Source organism: Plectropomus leopardus, chromosome 14, assembly GCF_008729295.1.
Source record: "Plectropomus leopardus isolate mb chromosome 14, YSFRI_Pleo_2.0, whole genome shotgun sequence".
Taxonomy (NCBI): Eukaryota; Metazoa; Chordata; class Actinopteri; order Perciformes; family Serranidae; genus Plectropomus; species Plectropomus leopardus.
The window spans coordinates 1494201-1507632 of record NC_056476.1 but is presented as its reverse complement, the minus strand read 5'-3'; the positions used below and the strand labels follow the sequence as shown (position 1 = coordinate 1507632).

At 35.1% G+C, this 13432-nt stretch overlaps 1 protein-coding gene across 1 annotated transcript; it reads right to left on the bottom strand.

Moving 5' to 3' along the window:
- Positions 1–653: 653 nt before the first annotated feature.
- Positions 654–13177, bottom strand: LOC121953216 (ubiquitin-conjugating enzyme E2 D2-like). Its single transcript, XM_042500170.1, has 7 exons — positions 12770–13177; positions 8450–8513; positions 7312–7343; positions 7042–7119; positions 5857–5962; positions 4994–5087; positions 654–1746 (listed from the first exon to the last, which is right to left on the bottom strand). The coding sequence occupies exons 1-7, from the start codon at positions 12791–12793 to the stop codon at positions 1701–1703; spliced, it is 444 nt and encodes a 147-aa protein (XP_042356104.1). The 5' UTR covers positions 12794–13177; the 3' UTR covers positions 654–1700.
- Positions 13178–13432: the final 255 nt, after the last annotated feature.

The window sequence follows — 13432 nt, the reverse complement described above, 5'->3', positions numbered from 1 at the left end:
ATGAATAAAAAAATATTTAATCAAAACTGCACTCAAGGTTTTCCCATCAGTTATTTAAGAAAGTTAAAATTTAATATATTCTAAAAATACAGATAAACTGATGGCCGAGTAGTATTGAGTATTACTCTTATGTCAGATACTTTATTGCTGATTTTATAGAGCTATGAGCCATAATCATCCAAATTAAAACATAAAAAGGCTTGACATGTTTTAATGTATGTGTAATGAAACAATATGAATATATGAAAGTTAACCTTTTTTAACTAAATTACAAAAAAAAATGTAGTTTTGCCATATTCTAATTTTTTGAGATGCACCTGTACCTGTACTAATAAAAACAACCCAGAAATGATCTTGAATAGTGGCTTTAAAAAAATTAACGATTTTGTAACATCATTTTAGATACAACATTTTATAAATATTTTTTTCCAAGCTTTTTTAAAAATAATTTTCCAAATCAAATTATTTCTTGTAATTTGTGAATTCCTTACCAATTTGTTTATTGCTTTTTTCCCCAAAGTTTTCATGCAAAATCAAACCAATTTAGGGTTCAAAGGCTGAAATAGTTGTAAAAGGTGTCTGAACACAGCAAAAAATAAATTAAAAAAAGTGATCCAGTTAAGGCTAAACTGGAAAATAAAACACAACCCTGATTTATGGTTTATGTAACTTTATTGAAGGGAGAACTAAAAAGAAACAGAGCCACAAATTGATTATCAACCATCAGCTTTGCATCGATATTTCAGGGCTACAAGAAGACAGTGTTCGAGTGGGCTTCAAACTAACAGCTCATCTACTGGCTTCTAAATAATGACAAAAATAATAATAATAATAATAAAAAGGAAAATAGAAAGCCTTTAAGGGGGAAATCACGTTTTTTTTTCCAACTCTTCAGTCGCACAATTCACTTAATTTGCAGAAACATATCAGATATAATAGCCTACCTTTTATTAACATGCATAAAATACAACATTGAAGTTCATTATATTTTGTCTCGTTAACATTGATATATACCGCTGTGCTTCTCTGTACACACACTCTGGATGTGGAATAAGATACACTTCTTTTCCTCAGGTAATAGATTACTACACTAAAGATCGGAGGAACAAACTGACGTCGCACCAGTCCAGGAGCCACTAACCAGTTTCCCAAATCTTTCAACATAATTGCCATTTTAGATTTTACAAATAAAATTCAGCATTATACCAATTTTCTTTTTTTTTTTTTTTTAATTTTAGAATTTACAGGTCTGGCAAAAAGACAGGCTTCTCTATAAGTGCTCTGAAATCCAGCGTACATTAATATCAACGACACGAGATCCAACTGGACCGTCACGGGTCGATACCGGAGACCAGTGGCGTCGATTCTAGCGTGTGTGTGCAGAGTTATTGACTAAACATCAGCCACTCTTACTGGTGCATGCTCAAGTGTTCAGAACCACGGTGATTTATTTTATTTATTTTTTAAACTCCGTACAAACGAAGTCAAAACTTCACACAAACTGGCACGTGTCCTAGAGAGAGAAAACACTATCTTCTTGTGAGCGCAAGGTGGACAAAAACATAAAGAGGGAGGTAAAATGCTCTGATTATTAAAAAAACAGAAAGAAAAAATAAGGAAAAAAGTGAAAAACTGAATCCCGGATTTCTTTTTGTTTGAACCAGCAACAACATTTTCCACCAGTTTTCCAAATGGAGTCATCACATTGCGTATTTGTTTGTCCAGTCTTTTGCCGTTTTGGTGTATCTGCAAGAAGAAAAAGACAAAAATTTAGAACAAAAAGAAAACAATGTCCGACATAAATCTGCAAACAGCTGCAAACTATTCCAGATGTTTGAAAGCACATGCACGTTTGCACATTGCTTTATAAACCAGTAAAGCCAATTAGCATCCAAACAAATGTGTCAGTATTTGCAAAAAAAAAATACTCAACACATTGTCACAATTTATTAATTTACAACAATGAAATGTTTCACGTCGTCTTTATGTGACAACACAACCAGAGGATGCTTTTTTTTTTTGCAGCAAACCTTTCATGCTGGGGTTAGTGGCTATGTTCACATGCACTGAAAGATCTGCTTCTGTCTGCTACGACACTGTGACAATAATCAATAATTAAGATCATATTCAGAATATAGAAAAGAATATTTTAAAAGATGAAAACATTAGTTCCTTTGACTTCAGTCATCACGGTCGACACAGTTGCAAAGATTTGTAAAGTCAAACAAACTGATCAACAAAATCGATTCGAAACCATTTTGATGGATTACATCAGATTTAATGAGCACAAATGCTTAAAAAGCAGCGCTTGCAGTTTCTGCAAAGTATTTAACCCTTAGGGTCCCCTTTAATATCTCTCTCACACACACACACACACACACACACACACACACACACACACACACACACACACACACTCTCTCTCATATGTATCAGCTCCTTCTTTGTTTTTTTAAATACATTTTAAAAAAGGAAAAAAAAAGAGCATACCCTAAAAGCCATTTTTTAAACCATATCTTTGGACTGATTTCCTCTTCAGGAAGCTCCGGTGTCTCGATGTTTTGACTATGAAAAGTAGCTTTCAAATACTTCAGAAAAAACAAATATGTCACAGTCAACGAGGTGTTGTCTTTTTTGACGCACAGACTGACACACCACTTCCTGTGTGCCGAGTCGACGGTTCATATCTGCTCAAACAGCAGCCTCTTCAAACAGACTAAACTGGTGTTTTCCTTTTGTTTGCCTGCTGCAGCTTCAGACCTCACAGCTCATGAACGCAGTTTCTTTCTGGCAGCCAAATGTTGGCGTGTCCTCGAATGCACCGTAAGAACATTTTTCAGAACAGTCCCTGCTGACAGCGGCTCGAACACGCAACATTAAGTGTGAAAAATAAAAGACTGTGATAGATCGCACATCGAGTCTCGACGAGTCCATTTTCCACTCAGACTAAAAGGAATTAACTTTTGTGCGCGTTAGAAAATGGTGATGTAAATATTCATTATTTGTGCCACAGTTAACGATTTAATATTACACACTTGAATTGCTCTGCGCACAAAATGCACTTTCAAAATCAAGCTTTAAGAAATATTATACATTAATATTATTTTCTACTTTCATGGAGTTGATTTTTTTAACGAACATCAGCCCTAATTATAAATATTAAATATTCATTAATTTTCAGAATTTCAACTCTTTAAATTTTTATCACGATGCCACTGTTTGTTTAGATGACCAGAAAACAAAAAATGAATAATTTTCAATATACTACATGCAAAACAGATTTTTAAAAAGTTATTATCACAGCCTGGGATATATCAATGTTTAGCAGCAACATCGATATTTATAGTTTTTGTTGTGCAGTATCAAATACTCACACTCATACTGCTCTGCAGAAATCAGGCGATAAATATATTATACATCAATGTGATTTTCTCTATTCATTGAGTTTTTTGGTTGTTTTTTTTTATAACCAATATCAGTCCTTATTAATAATTATTCAATAATTTTCAGAATTTCAACCCCTTAAATACCACTTTTGTCATGATGTCGCTATAGTTTTTAAGATTACACAAAAATAAACAATGTTGCCAAAATGTATGCCAAATGCATGAACACAGCCAAAATTATCAAAAGATGAATAATGACAAGCTTGTAAAATGCACCAAACGGTCCCTGCGGGTTCAAAATTTTGCTTTTTGCAGCCCCACTTCCAACATTTCCATGCAACAGAAAACTGTCGCAGGACGTGTGATTAACACCACTGACCCTCTTCTTGTTATTGCAGAAACCCAAAACTATTAAGAGTCCATTTCTCTGTGATTAGGACACCACTCGGCTGGCAGAAATATTCGTATTAACTTGTTTATTTATCTGCGCAGCATCAACGTTCATGTAAAAAGCTGAACCCGAGAGCTGAGCTAGTGTCTCTGAATGACCAAAAAACGGATATTAGAATAATGACGGTGACGTCAGTGAGACCAGAGCAGCACAAACACAACAGACCAAACCCAGAAACCACGATGCAGCGCGGACTCTGGACCTTACCCTAAAGCATGGCATACTTGGTTGTCCACTCCTGAGCTAGTTTATTGTACCTGACGGAGTGAAACTGGGTTACAAACTAAACTTTAGGTGATGACTCAGTTTAATAAACTAGCTGTCTGGAGGCTGTGTTTATTTCAGATATCAAACAATATAAAAAGTGTATCAGGAACACAAAAACTAATGCAGTCTCATACAACATAACTCTTTTTATTATGCTATCCTTTAAAAATGTTGCATTATACACGCAGGCCGTCTCTTACTTTGCGTTTTTTTTTAAAAAACTGTTCATAGGGCTTGGAGGGGTATGGCCTTGAAATGATAACACGATATTTTTGGGCCATATCACGGTACACGGTATATATCACAGTGTTTTTTAAATCTCCTCAAAAACTTCAGAAATGCAGGACTGAGCAACAAAATCACATCACGACACGACGAAATACACAGATATTGATTCTGTGACAATATATTAGGGATGACTGTTTGTACTTGGACAAAATATCAACACAAAGATTTTTGATGATCATCAGTAATGTGGATTTAATGACTTAAGTGGGTGAACGCAAGTATAAGAACAACTAGAGCAGTCGGATAAATTTAGAAAAAACATGATTTTACTGCAGCCTCTAAAATCAGGAAAAGACAATAACTTCAAAATCTCAGACGGTCTGTGGTCTCATATCACGGTAAAGGTATGTATTATCTATATTTCAATTACAACCGAAAACTCTGTGGTAAAACAAACACCCTTCTGTATAATGCAACAAAAATAATTCACACATTTTACCAAAAATGCCTGTCGTATTAGACTGCATTCATTCCAGCTGTTTGCTCCTCTTAAAGTGGAAATTAAACGTATATTACAAAGCTTTGAACCTTTTAGGAGAGAAAACAGGTTTAGAGAAAGGTTGAAAAAAAAAAAACTAAAAAAAAAAACCCAGTAACTTACCTCGGGCTATCTGTTTTGTAGATTCGTGCGATCTCTGGCACCAGTGGATCGTCAGGGTTTGGGTCACATAGGAGTGAGCAAATGGAGAGAAGAACTACAAAAAAAACAAACAAAAAAACGTAAACACGTATACCAGTTATTCAAATGAACAAATACACACTTTAGCCTATTTACAAATCATTTTAGCCACACTTGCTTGCCTTTCCTTTAGTTTTTTTGAGGAGCATACAACTTTAAATGACTGTATATTCTGTTTATTTTATTACAGATTAAAAAACAAACAAAAAAACATGTTTTCTTTAGAAACTTAAGAAAACATGCCTTCCACACCTGTTACACTGAAATTAAGTTTCAATTTCCACATTTCTGAAAGGTCTTTGAACACATCATGTGTTCATGTTATTATTCATTTTTCTGAAACAAAATTCCAGATGACGTTTCCAAACTTTTTCTAGGCCTGGAAACTGCTTTTTGTAAATTCAGGGACTTTTTCGGGTTTTTCATGACCGTTTGAACCCTGATTTAACAAGAAGACATTTAATAACCAATCTTATTAACAAAGTTAGAAAGTATTTAAAAATCCAATTTCGTACACGTAGAATGAAAATGAAGATATTCTATTAATCCACAAAACATCACGCACAAATGTCAAAATCTGACCATTTAAATAATCAAACATAAAAACATTTGTGGCTACATTTACATACATGTTTTACATTTTTGTTTTTTGAAAAATGATCCTTATTGATTCACTTGAGGAGTATTTTGGCGGTTTTGTGGGTGAACATTAGAGACTCTGACGTCATCTCATATTCGAGGAGATTGTTATCATGTACACAGTGTTCGTTTTTGACGATCCATACCTTTAGAAATAGTAAGTGCAGGAGACCACTGTGATCTGAGAATATCCAGGCAGATACTGCCGTTACTGTTAATATTTGGGTGGTAAATTCTTGTTGTAAATGCAACCTGAAAGGAAAAACACACAAAAAACAAAACAGTAAGTACACGGGAGATAAGCTGAGTCACTTATCAGCTCGATGTTATGCAATTCAAATTCCCCGACACGAGGCAGTGACGTTCGCGACCATCATCCACCGGACAGACAGGTATGACTTCACGATGCCGTGCTGCCAAACTAACTGAACTGTTTCACTTCAGAGGAAAACTTCACCGCTGTTTCTTAGAAACATTTACAAAAATATCTTACATTTAATAGGTTATATGAATACATTATTTTTAACCCTTTGAAAAAAGAAAACCAGCTGGATTTTTTTCCCCTCTAAAACATGGGATTAGGAAAATAAGCAATGAAGGAAATGATAAAAAAATGTGGGGTTTTTTTTCCAAAAATGTATTTTTAATGGTTGTGTTTTTTTTTTTTTGATCTAGTATCTATTATTATCTAATATTTATATTAATATTTACTGTTATATATTACTATTATTTGATTAATTCCTTTATTTTTATTTACAATTGATGTTTTTTTGGGTGTTGTGAGGAGTGGGAGGGATGGGGTTTGTGGGTGCTGATCTGTTCAATGATTAAAAACCCAATAATCATAATTTGAAAAAAATAAATAAATTAGTCAAAAAGTACAAGAACATTACTCGAAAATCAGTAAAGAGAAAGTTTTTTAAAAAATACATTAATAATAATATTTTTAAAAAATAATAAAATTCAGGGAAAATACCCGGAAACAGGCATAAAAATGATAACATAATTTTAAATATTTTTACCTATATACTTTCCCTAGCTTAAAAAAAAAATAATTTCTTGCAGTTTTTACAACATTTCTTACCAAGTTCCTCATCTTTTTCCTTCTTTTTTTGAAACAATAAAACACACTGATTTCCTCGTGATTCATAGGTTTAAATATTTGTGAAAAGCATCTGAAAGCAGCACAAAAAAGTGACCTGGCTCCAGATTTTAAACGGCTGACATTGCAAACCAGACCTGAGTTTGTTGCATGATGGGTACTGCAGGTGTGCAGCTTGATAAATTACATTTATTCAGTGTATGTATGTCACGGGTGTGACTGAGCTCACCTTGGGTGGTTTGAAGGGGTAGTCTGTTGGAAAATGAATTGTCAAGAAGAAAACACCTCCCTGATATGGACTGTCACTCTGAAAGAAGAAAAACATTTACATATTTCAGTAAATATAGATCTAAAACCTGCCGTCCACCCCCATTATCAAGTCAAATTTCAACCTTTATCTCATGAGAACATTTAAAGCAGCGGGGAATAAAACCTCGTGACAAATTCCAACATCAGGCTATGAAGAGAGCAATAATTATGTCGTAAAGTTTGTACTTACAGGTCCCATGATTGTGGCTTGCCAGTGAAACACTGTGGAGAACAGAAAGTAAAGGTCGGGAAACGTGGAAAGGTCACAGGTATGTGATCAGGAACTAAACTCATAAAATATCTTTACAAGGTAACACCACTTCTCTTTATAAATCACATATATACGCAGTTCTGTTGTAATAATTTAGAGCTACAATTTAGCACAAATTTTTGCATTTTTTTTATTAGGTGGAGTGGAATATGGGGATAATAATGTTTGTAAAATTTTATAAACTGGTGTTTTGTACTTAATTTGATCAAATTCTGTCATTTTTTTTATTTATTCCACCTACCTGCCCAGAGACCACAGGTGGAAAACAGCAGCTTCGCTAGGACCTGTAAATGCACTCTCCTTTTTTTTGGTATATTTATTATTAATGTTTTATTGTGAACTGTCCCTATATAAATAAAATTACATTACATTTTTTGCTGTCATCGTGGCCATGTGTTAGTTTTACTCTGCTGGTCATCGTTTTCTTTTTGGTGGACGTAATCATGACCACTATAACCAGTTCTCAGCACTGGACCTACATCCACCTGTGCTTTAAGAGTCTGTTTTAAAATGCAATTAATCTTGCTTAAAATCAGTTTTTCCGTAGTTTGTTTGAACCTTAACCCTTAAACTTAATTTAAAAAAAAAAATCAATGAGCAACTTTGAAATGATGAAATGTTACACAAATTAAAAGAAGTTTGTAAAACTTTTTATGGTTTTTATTTGTCATACATGATAGTTATCCAAGTATCTTTTTTAATAGATTTTATAACTTAACAGCACAGTGCTCTCCACAATCTCAAATACATCAAAGACTATTAACAAGCAGAAAAAGAAAGTAAATAATAGTAATAATAAATGTTGATAATAATTAAAATAGGGGAAATGTTGAAAAAGGCAGATTTATTAAGAAAGGCGATCAAAGTCTCTCAAATAGAGTGGACCGAATATTTTTGGGTTTAGACAGTTGGTCGGAAAAAACAAGCCATTTAAAGAGATCACTTTGGGAAATTACAATGACCACTTTTTCACTATTTTTTTGGCCCTTTAGAGACAAATCAATAAAAATAGTTGGTAGTGGCCCTGAAAACTTCAGACCATCTCTGAGACACTTACTGTCATCGCCCACGGGGCCGGCCGAGCACTGTGCCGGAGGGTCGCGAGCCAGGTCGTTAAGCTCCTGTAATGAAAAGAAGGTTTGAACAATGATCAGATCAATCTTCACGGGCAAAACAATGAGATTTCCCCTAAAATCAATGTGCAAGAGCACTCAACATCCTGGGTATGAACATAAACACGGAGACTCCAAGAAAAGATGATATATTAATTATCAACTCAAACTCAATGAATATATTATTTTTCACAACTGTATGAATTACTTTTAATTGACTTTACTATAATTATCGCATGTTTGTCAAACCAGGGAGGGGATCCTTTCTCTGTCACTCTTCCTGATGTTTCTCACATTTCTAATAAGAGCGCAGTACTCACGAACGTCCAAAACCCGTGTACGGCAGATGCTGGACAAGAAGAATTGTTTTCTTGTATTGTGTTGCAGAGCAGGGGTCGACAGATTATCGGCCAGGGCCAATTATCGGGCCGATTTTGGCATTTTACTGATTATCATTAACAGCGTTGTATTTCAATGACGGCTAATAAAATCAATTGATTAAAAAAATGCAACAAAAGTGTCAGCAGGAGAGGAATTTTTACTTTGTAAAACCCCAAGAGCTATTTTTATCTATTCATTTTTATTTAAATTTTCATGTGACTTTGAAAGTTGTGGGGGAACTTCCTGTTTATGATTTTCAAAGTTTCCGTTTTGATTAAACATTTGCTAAAGGCACAAAAGCAAACAGATTTTTGAGCTGATGTTTGTTAGATTCTAAATATTGACAGGAATATTTTGAATTTTATTGTAAATGCATATCAGTTATTGGTCTCATTCAGGGATGATAAGCTAAGAAGTTAACCAAACATGAGAAATTTAATCAATAGGCTATAAAATGCTGTCAAAATACATGCAATTTGGTGCTGTGAGCTTTGAGAAAAAACACATACAGTATTGTTTAAAATAAGAAAAGTTTTTTTTTAAAATAACGATCACTCGATTGTTAATTTTACTGATGAATTGATTAAGGAAAGTGCAAAAAATATGCAATCCTAGTCTCATTAACTATTCATAATCAGTATCGGCCTGCGAAAAACAATCAGTCGACGCCTACTGCAGGGCTATTAAACTGTCGGGCAAATACACTGGATTGATTTAAAAGAAAAAACTTTAAAGTGGCCGAAGTGTGCGATGTGAAGCAGTTGTTTTTTTATTTTGTTGCACGTTTGGGAAAAAAAAAAAAAAAAAAAAAGATCTTTACTTCTAAAACTGACTTGACTCCCTCCTGCCTGGTGCTGTCCTCCTGCCAGCTCAGGGGGGAAGGGGCCCACCTTGTTTTGGTCGACACAGTTAACAGCAAGACGACACCTCAGCATATAAACTACAGCCACTACTGTTAATTTTAGGTCTTAGTCTAATTTAGAGCGGGGCCCCACCCCAGCCTCCTGACACGCACCGCCTCACATGTTGGTTTATGGATTTCCCTGAAAGAAGGTTCCAGTAAACAGAAAGTGATGAAATGAAGTCGGAAGGTGTTCACTCGGCTCTCCTGCTGCCAACTTCCTGCGTCCGACTGCCAGAACACACCCTGTGATGTGAGCAGGAACAAATACGATCGCATACTGAGGAGGTGTCTCATGAACGCAGATCCAGGGAGCGGTATGAGTCATGGGTTCAGGGGAAACCGCAGCAGGGTCGACACACATTTTCATGGACAACACTTCAAAACTTTCCCATGAATTTTCATCTTGCCTGACGTTTTTCCAAACATATCAGATTAAAACATAACTTCAGGCGGTTGTCACTCATTAAGGGAGAAACGGGACGCAGGGAAACAATAAATATAATGATAACAGTGTTAATAAAACACATCAGCACAATAGAGCTATGTTAAATCGACAGCGACAGAAAATAAAAAAATCCCATTTTGTTACATTAAATGGAAGATTATCCACAGAAGATTGCTGTAAAAAAACTTTTTCTCTTCCAAAACTTTCAATAACTTTTAATCTTTTAAAGCCTGGATGAACATTGAGAACATCAGTTTCATTTCTTTTGAAAACATGTAAAACCCAAACCAAAGCAAGAAATGTCCTGAGAACTCATGGTTCATACAGTACATTAAATGTAATACTTTTAAACTTAGTAGGTTTTATCGTTTCAAAATAATAAAAATAAAATAACAGGCGTCACCAGTTGTTTTGTAATTTTAAAATGCAATCATGTATTCCCTGTCTGAGCATTTTCTATGCTTTTGAAGATTTATTTAAGACATTTTAATACCAACTGAGGCCCTACTTAGAGTAATTCATTAATTAGTTAAATGCCTTCTAAAGTTTAAAGTTACCATAATTATTACTTTTTTCAAGCTGATTTCCTTGCTTTCTTTTTCATATATTTCCATTTTTCGGGAATTTCCTTTTATAAGTTGCTTATCGCATCCTTTCCATTGATAAGAGATATCAATCCAGTTAACTCAGATTTCAAAAAAGGTTTATGATTTGACTTTTGCAAAACTTTCAATGATTTTTAACCCTTTGAAACCTGGATCAACATCAATCTTCTCGTGCACTCAGACACCTTTCACAGGTGTTTTAAGTGCTGAGCAAATTGATTTGATTTCATTATCAAAGTATAAATTATGGCAAAAAAGGCAACGGGCAATGACAGGAAATGTCTTGCAAATTCCAAGAATTTACTGATTTTATACAATTATATTCAAAAGTGCTAGGGAAAATATTGATTAAACTGTATTGGAAAATATCAAAATTACATGTTTAAATTTATGTTACAGAATTTTTTCTTTTAAAGCATTTTTCAGGTCTTTCCTTGTTTTTGTTTTTTACTTTGATTTCTTGCTCATGTTCAGGTAATTTTGGTTGCTTTTTACTAATTTGTTGCAAACTTTGGGGTACATTTTTTCTAATAAATTACTTGTTGCCTCTGTCCCATTTATGAAAGACATCAACCCAGTTTACTCAGATTTAAAAGGGTTAATAATTCAGTGTTTATTCATTATTCAGATGCCTTCCCTGGTGTTTTGGCCACTGAGCAAATTGGTTTGATTTCTTTCAAAAACACAGAAAAAAGGCAGCAAGCAACTTGGCAAGAAATGTCAGTTAAATTGTAGGAATTGACTTATTTAAGAAATTATATAAAACAGGCTAGGGAAAATATTGAGAAAAATGTATTCATAAGTTTCCTAATAATAAAATTAAAATTGATTTGCAATTTCATTATCATTTGCAGTTAATTTCCTTGCTTTTTTTTTTACTTAGATTTTTAGGTAATGTTTTTTAAGTTGCTCATTGCCTTCTTCCCATGAAAATAAATCAATCAAGTTTCTAACTTCAAAAATTAATTCATCCATTTAATCAAAAATTGAATTAATGATTATCCAAATCCATTTCAGGTCAATTCCTTGCTTATCATTTATTTATCTAACTACCTTTTTATTATGCTTATGTTCAGGTAATTTTGTTTACCTTTTACTAATTTGTAGCAATTTTTGGGTAATGGGTAATGAAATCAATTCAGTTTAATAAAATTCATAATTATCCGACTTGTATTTGCAAACCCAGCGACTAATTAGCGATTTTACTGGCGTTTTTTCCAGATCATTTCCTTGTTTGTCATTTATTTTAATACCTTTTTATTATACTTAATGCTGGGGTAATTTTCTGGGGTAACTTTCACTAATTTGTTGCAATTTTTAGGTAATTTCTTCAAACAAGTTGCTTATAGCCTCCTTCCCATTTTAGAATAAAAACAATCCAGCTTAATCAGATTTCAAATTGTTAGCAATTCAACCATTTAACAAAACTTTGAATTATTTTTTCATATTTACTGACTTTTCTAGGTTTTTAATGACCGTGGGAACATTGCCGCACTTGTTTTAACACGATGAACTAATTATTTAAACAAAACGTCAGCACGAGGCTGCAGTAAAAGCTCGGTACCGTCACCAAACAGCCATTAATCACGTGTGTTTACGCGGAGCGAAGTGTTGAGAAATTCGTGCGGCCTCTTTTCGGCGAACACACGGAACCTGTAACCGAAGCCGCTAACGCTAGCTTTGTTAGCATCGTTAGCTTAGCCTGACGGTGTTTGACAACCGACCGCAGGGCCGTTTCCGCGTGCTCCTGCCGGTGCCAACAGCTAAAACTCATCTAATCACTCGACCCTAAACACATTAAAAGATGATAAAACACAAATTCGTCACTTTAAATGAACATGTTTCACCGCCATCTTTCAAGAACAGCGATGTGGGAGGCTAACTCGGCATGCTAACACGGTTAGCTCGCGTAGCTGTTGCGTTTTCTTACCTTGTGGATCCTTTTCAGGGCCATCCTGTCGATCTCCTCTTTGTTCTTAAAGATTTCACAATCCAAGCAGCGAGGGGCAACTACAATGTGCCAGAATTTATCCTTCAAATGATCGACTCAACTCGACACGGCCTTTCTTCTCGGGCTAGCGCAGTTAGCCACCGAGCTAACACTACGTAACGCGGAGTCGGTAACAAAGGTAGCCGGCGGTGTTTTCCAGCTGCTTTTCACCGAGCGACGGTCGTCTACTGTCCTTCGGTGACCCTCGCTTCCCCCGTAGTTTCGAGGTGTTATTTCAGGCTTATTTGTCCCCCGGTGGAGGCAGAATCGGTGTGTGTGACAGGTGAAGTAGCTCCGGTGCTGCTCGCGGTCGCTGCCGTTAGTCCGTAGCGGCTGCGTGCGTGTATTTGAAGGTTTGTGATGAGGAGGCGGGCCGCTGAGTGACGGGGCGGATGTGGTGGCAGATTGGTTACAAGCTGCCGAAAAAACACACAACATGCCAGTCAGGACATGCCAGGGTTTAATATGGACCCACGGTAAACTAGGACACCTTTCTTAAATATAAAAATGGGTGTGTAAATATATCGTTTGAAAGGAGGATCCACCCATCCACCACCTAGTTTAGCCCCTAATGTCCTAAAGTCCAGGAAACACCAAAACATC

Excerpts from the sequence above, each read along its gene's own strand:
- LOC121953216 (XM_042500170.1), bottom strand. The coding sequence starts at position 12,793 with ATGGCCCTGAAAAGGATCCACAAG. Across the intron at positions 7,344-8,449 it reads CGGCCCCGTGGGCGATGACA|TGTTTCACTGGCAAGCCACA; the intron begins GTAAGTGTCTCA and ends TGTTCTCCACAG. Across the intron at positions 5,963-7,041 it reads ACCCCTTCAAACCACCCAAG|GTTGCATTTACAACAAGAAT; the intron begins GTGAGCTCAGTC and ends TTTTCCTTTCAG.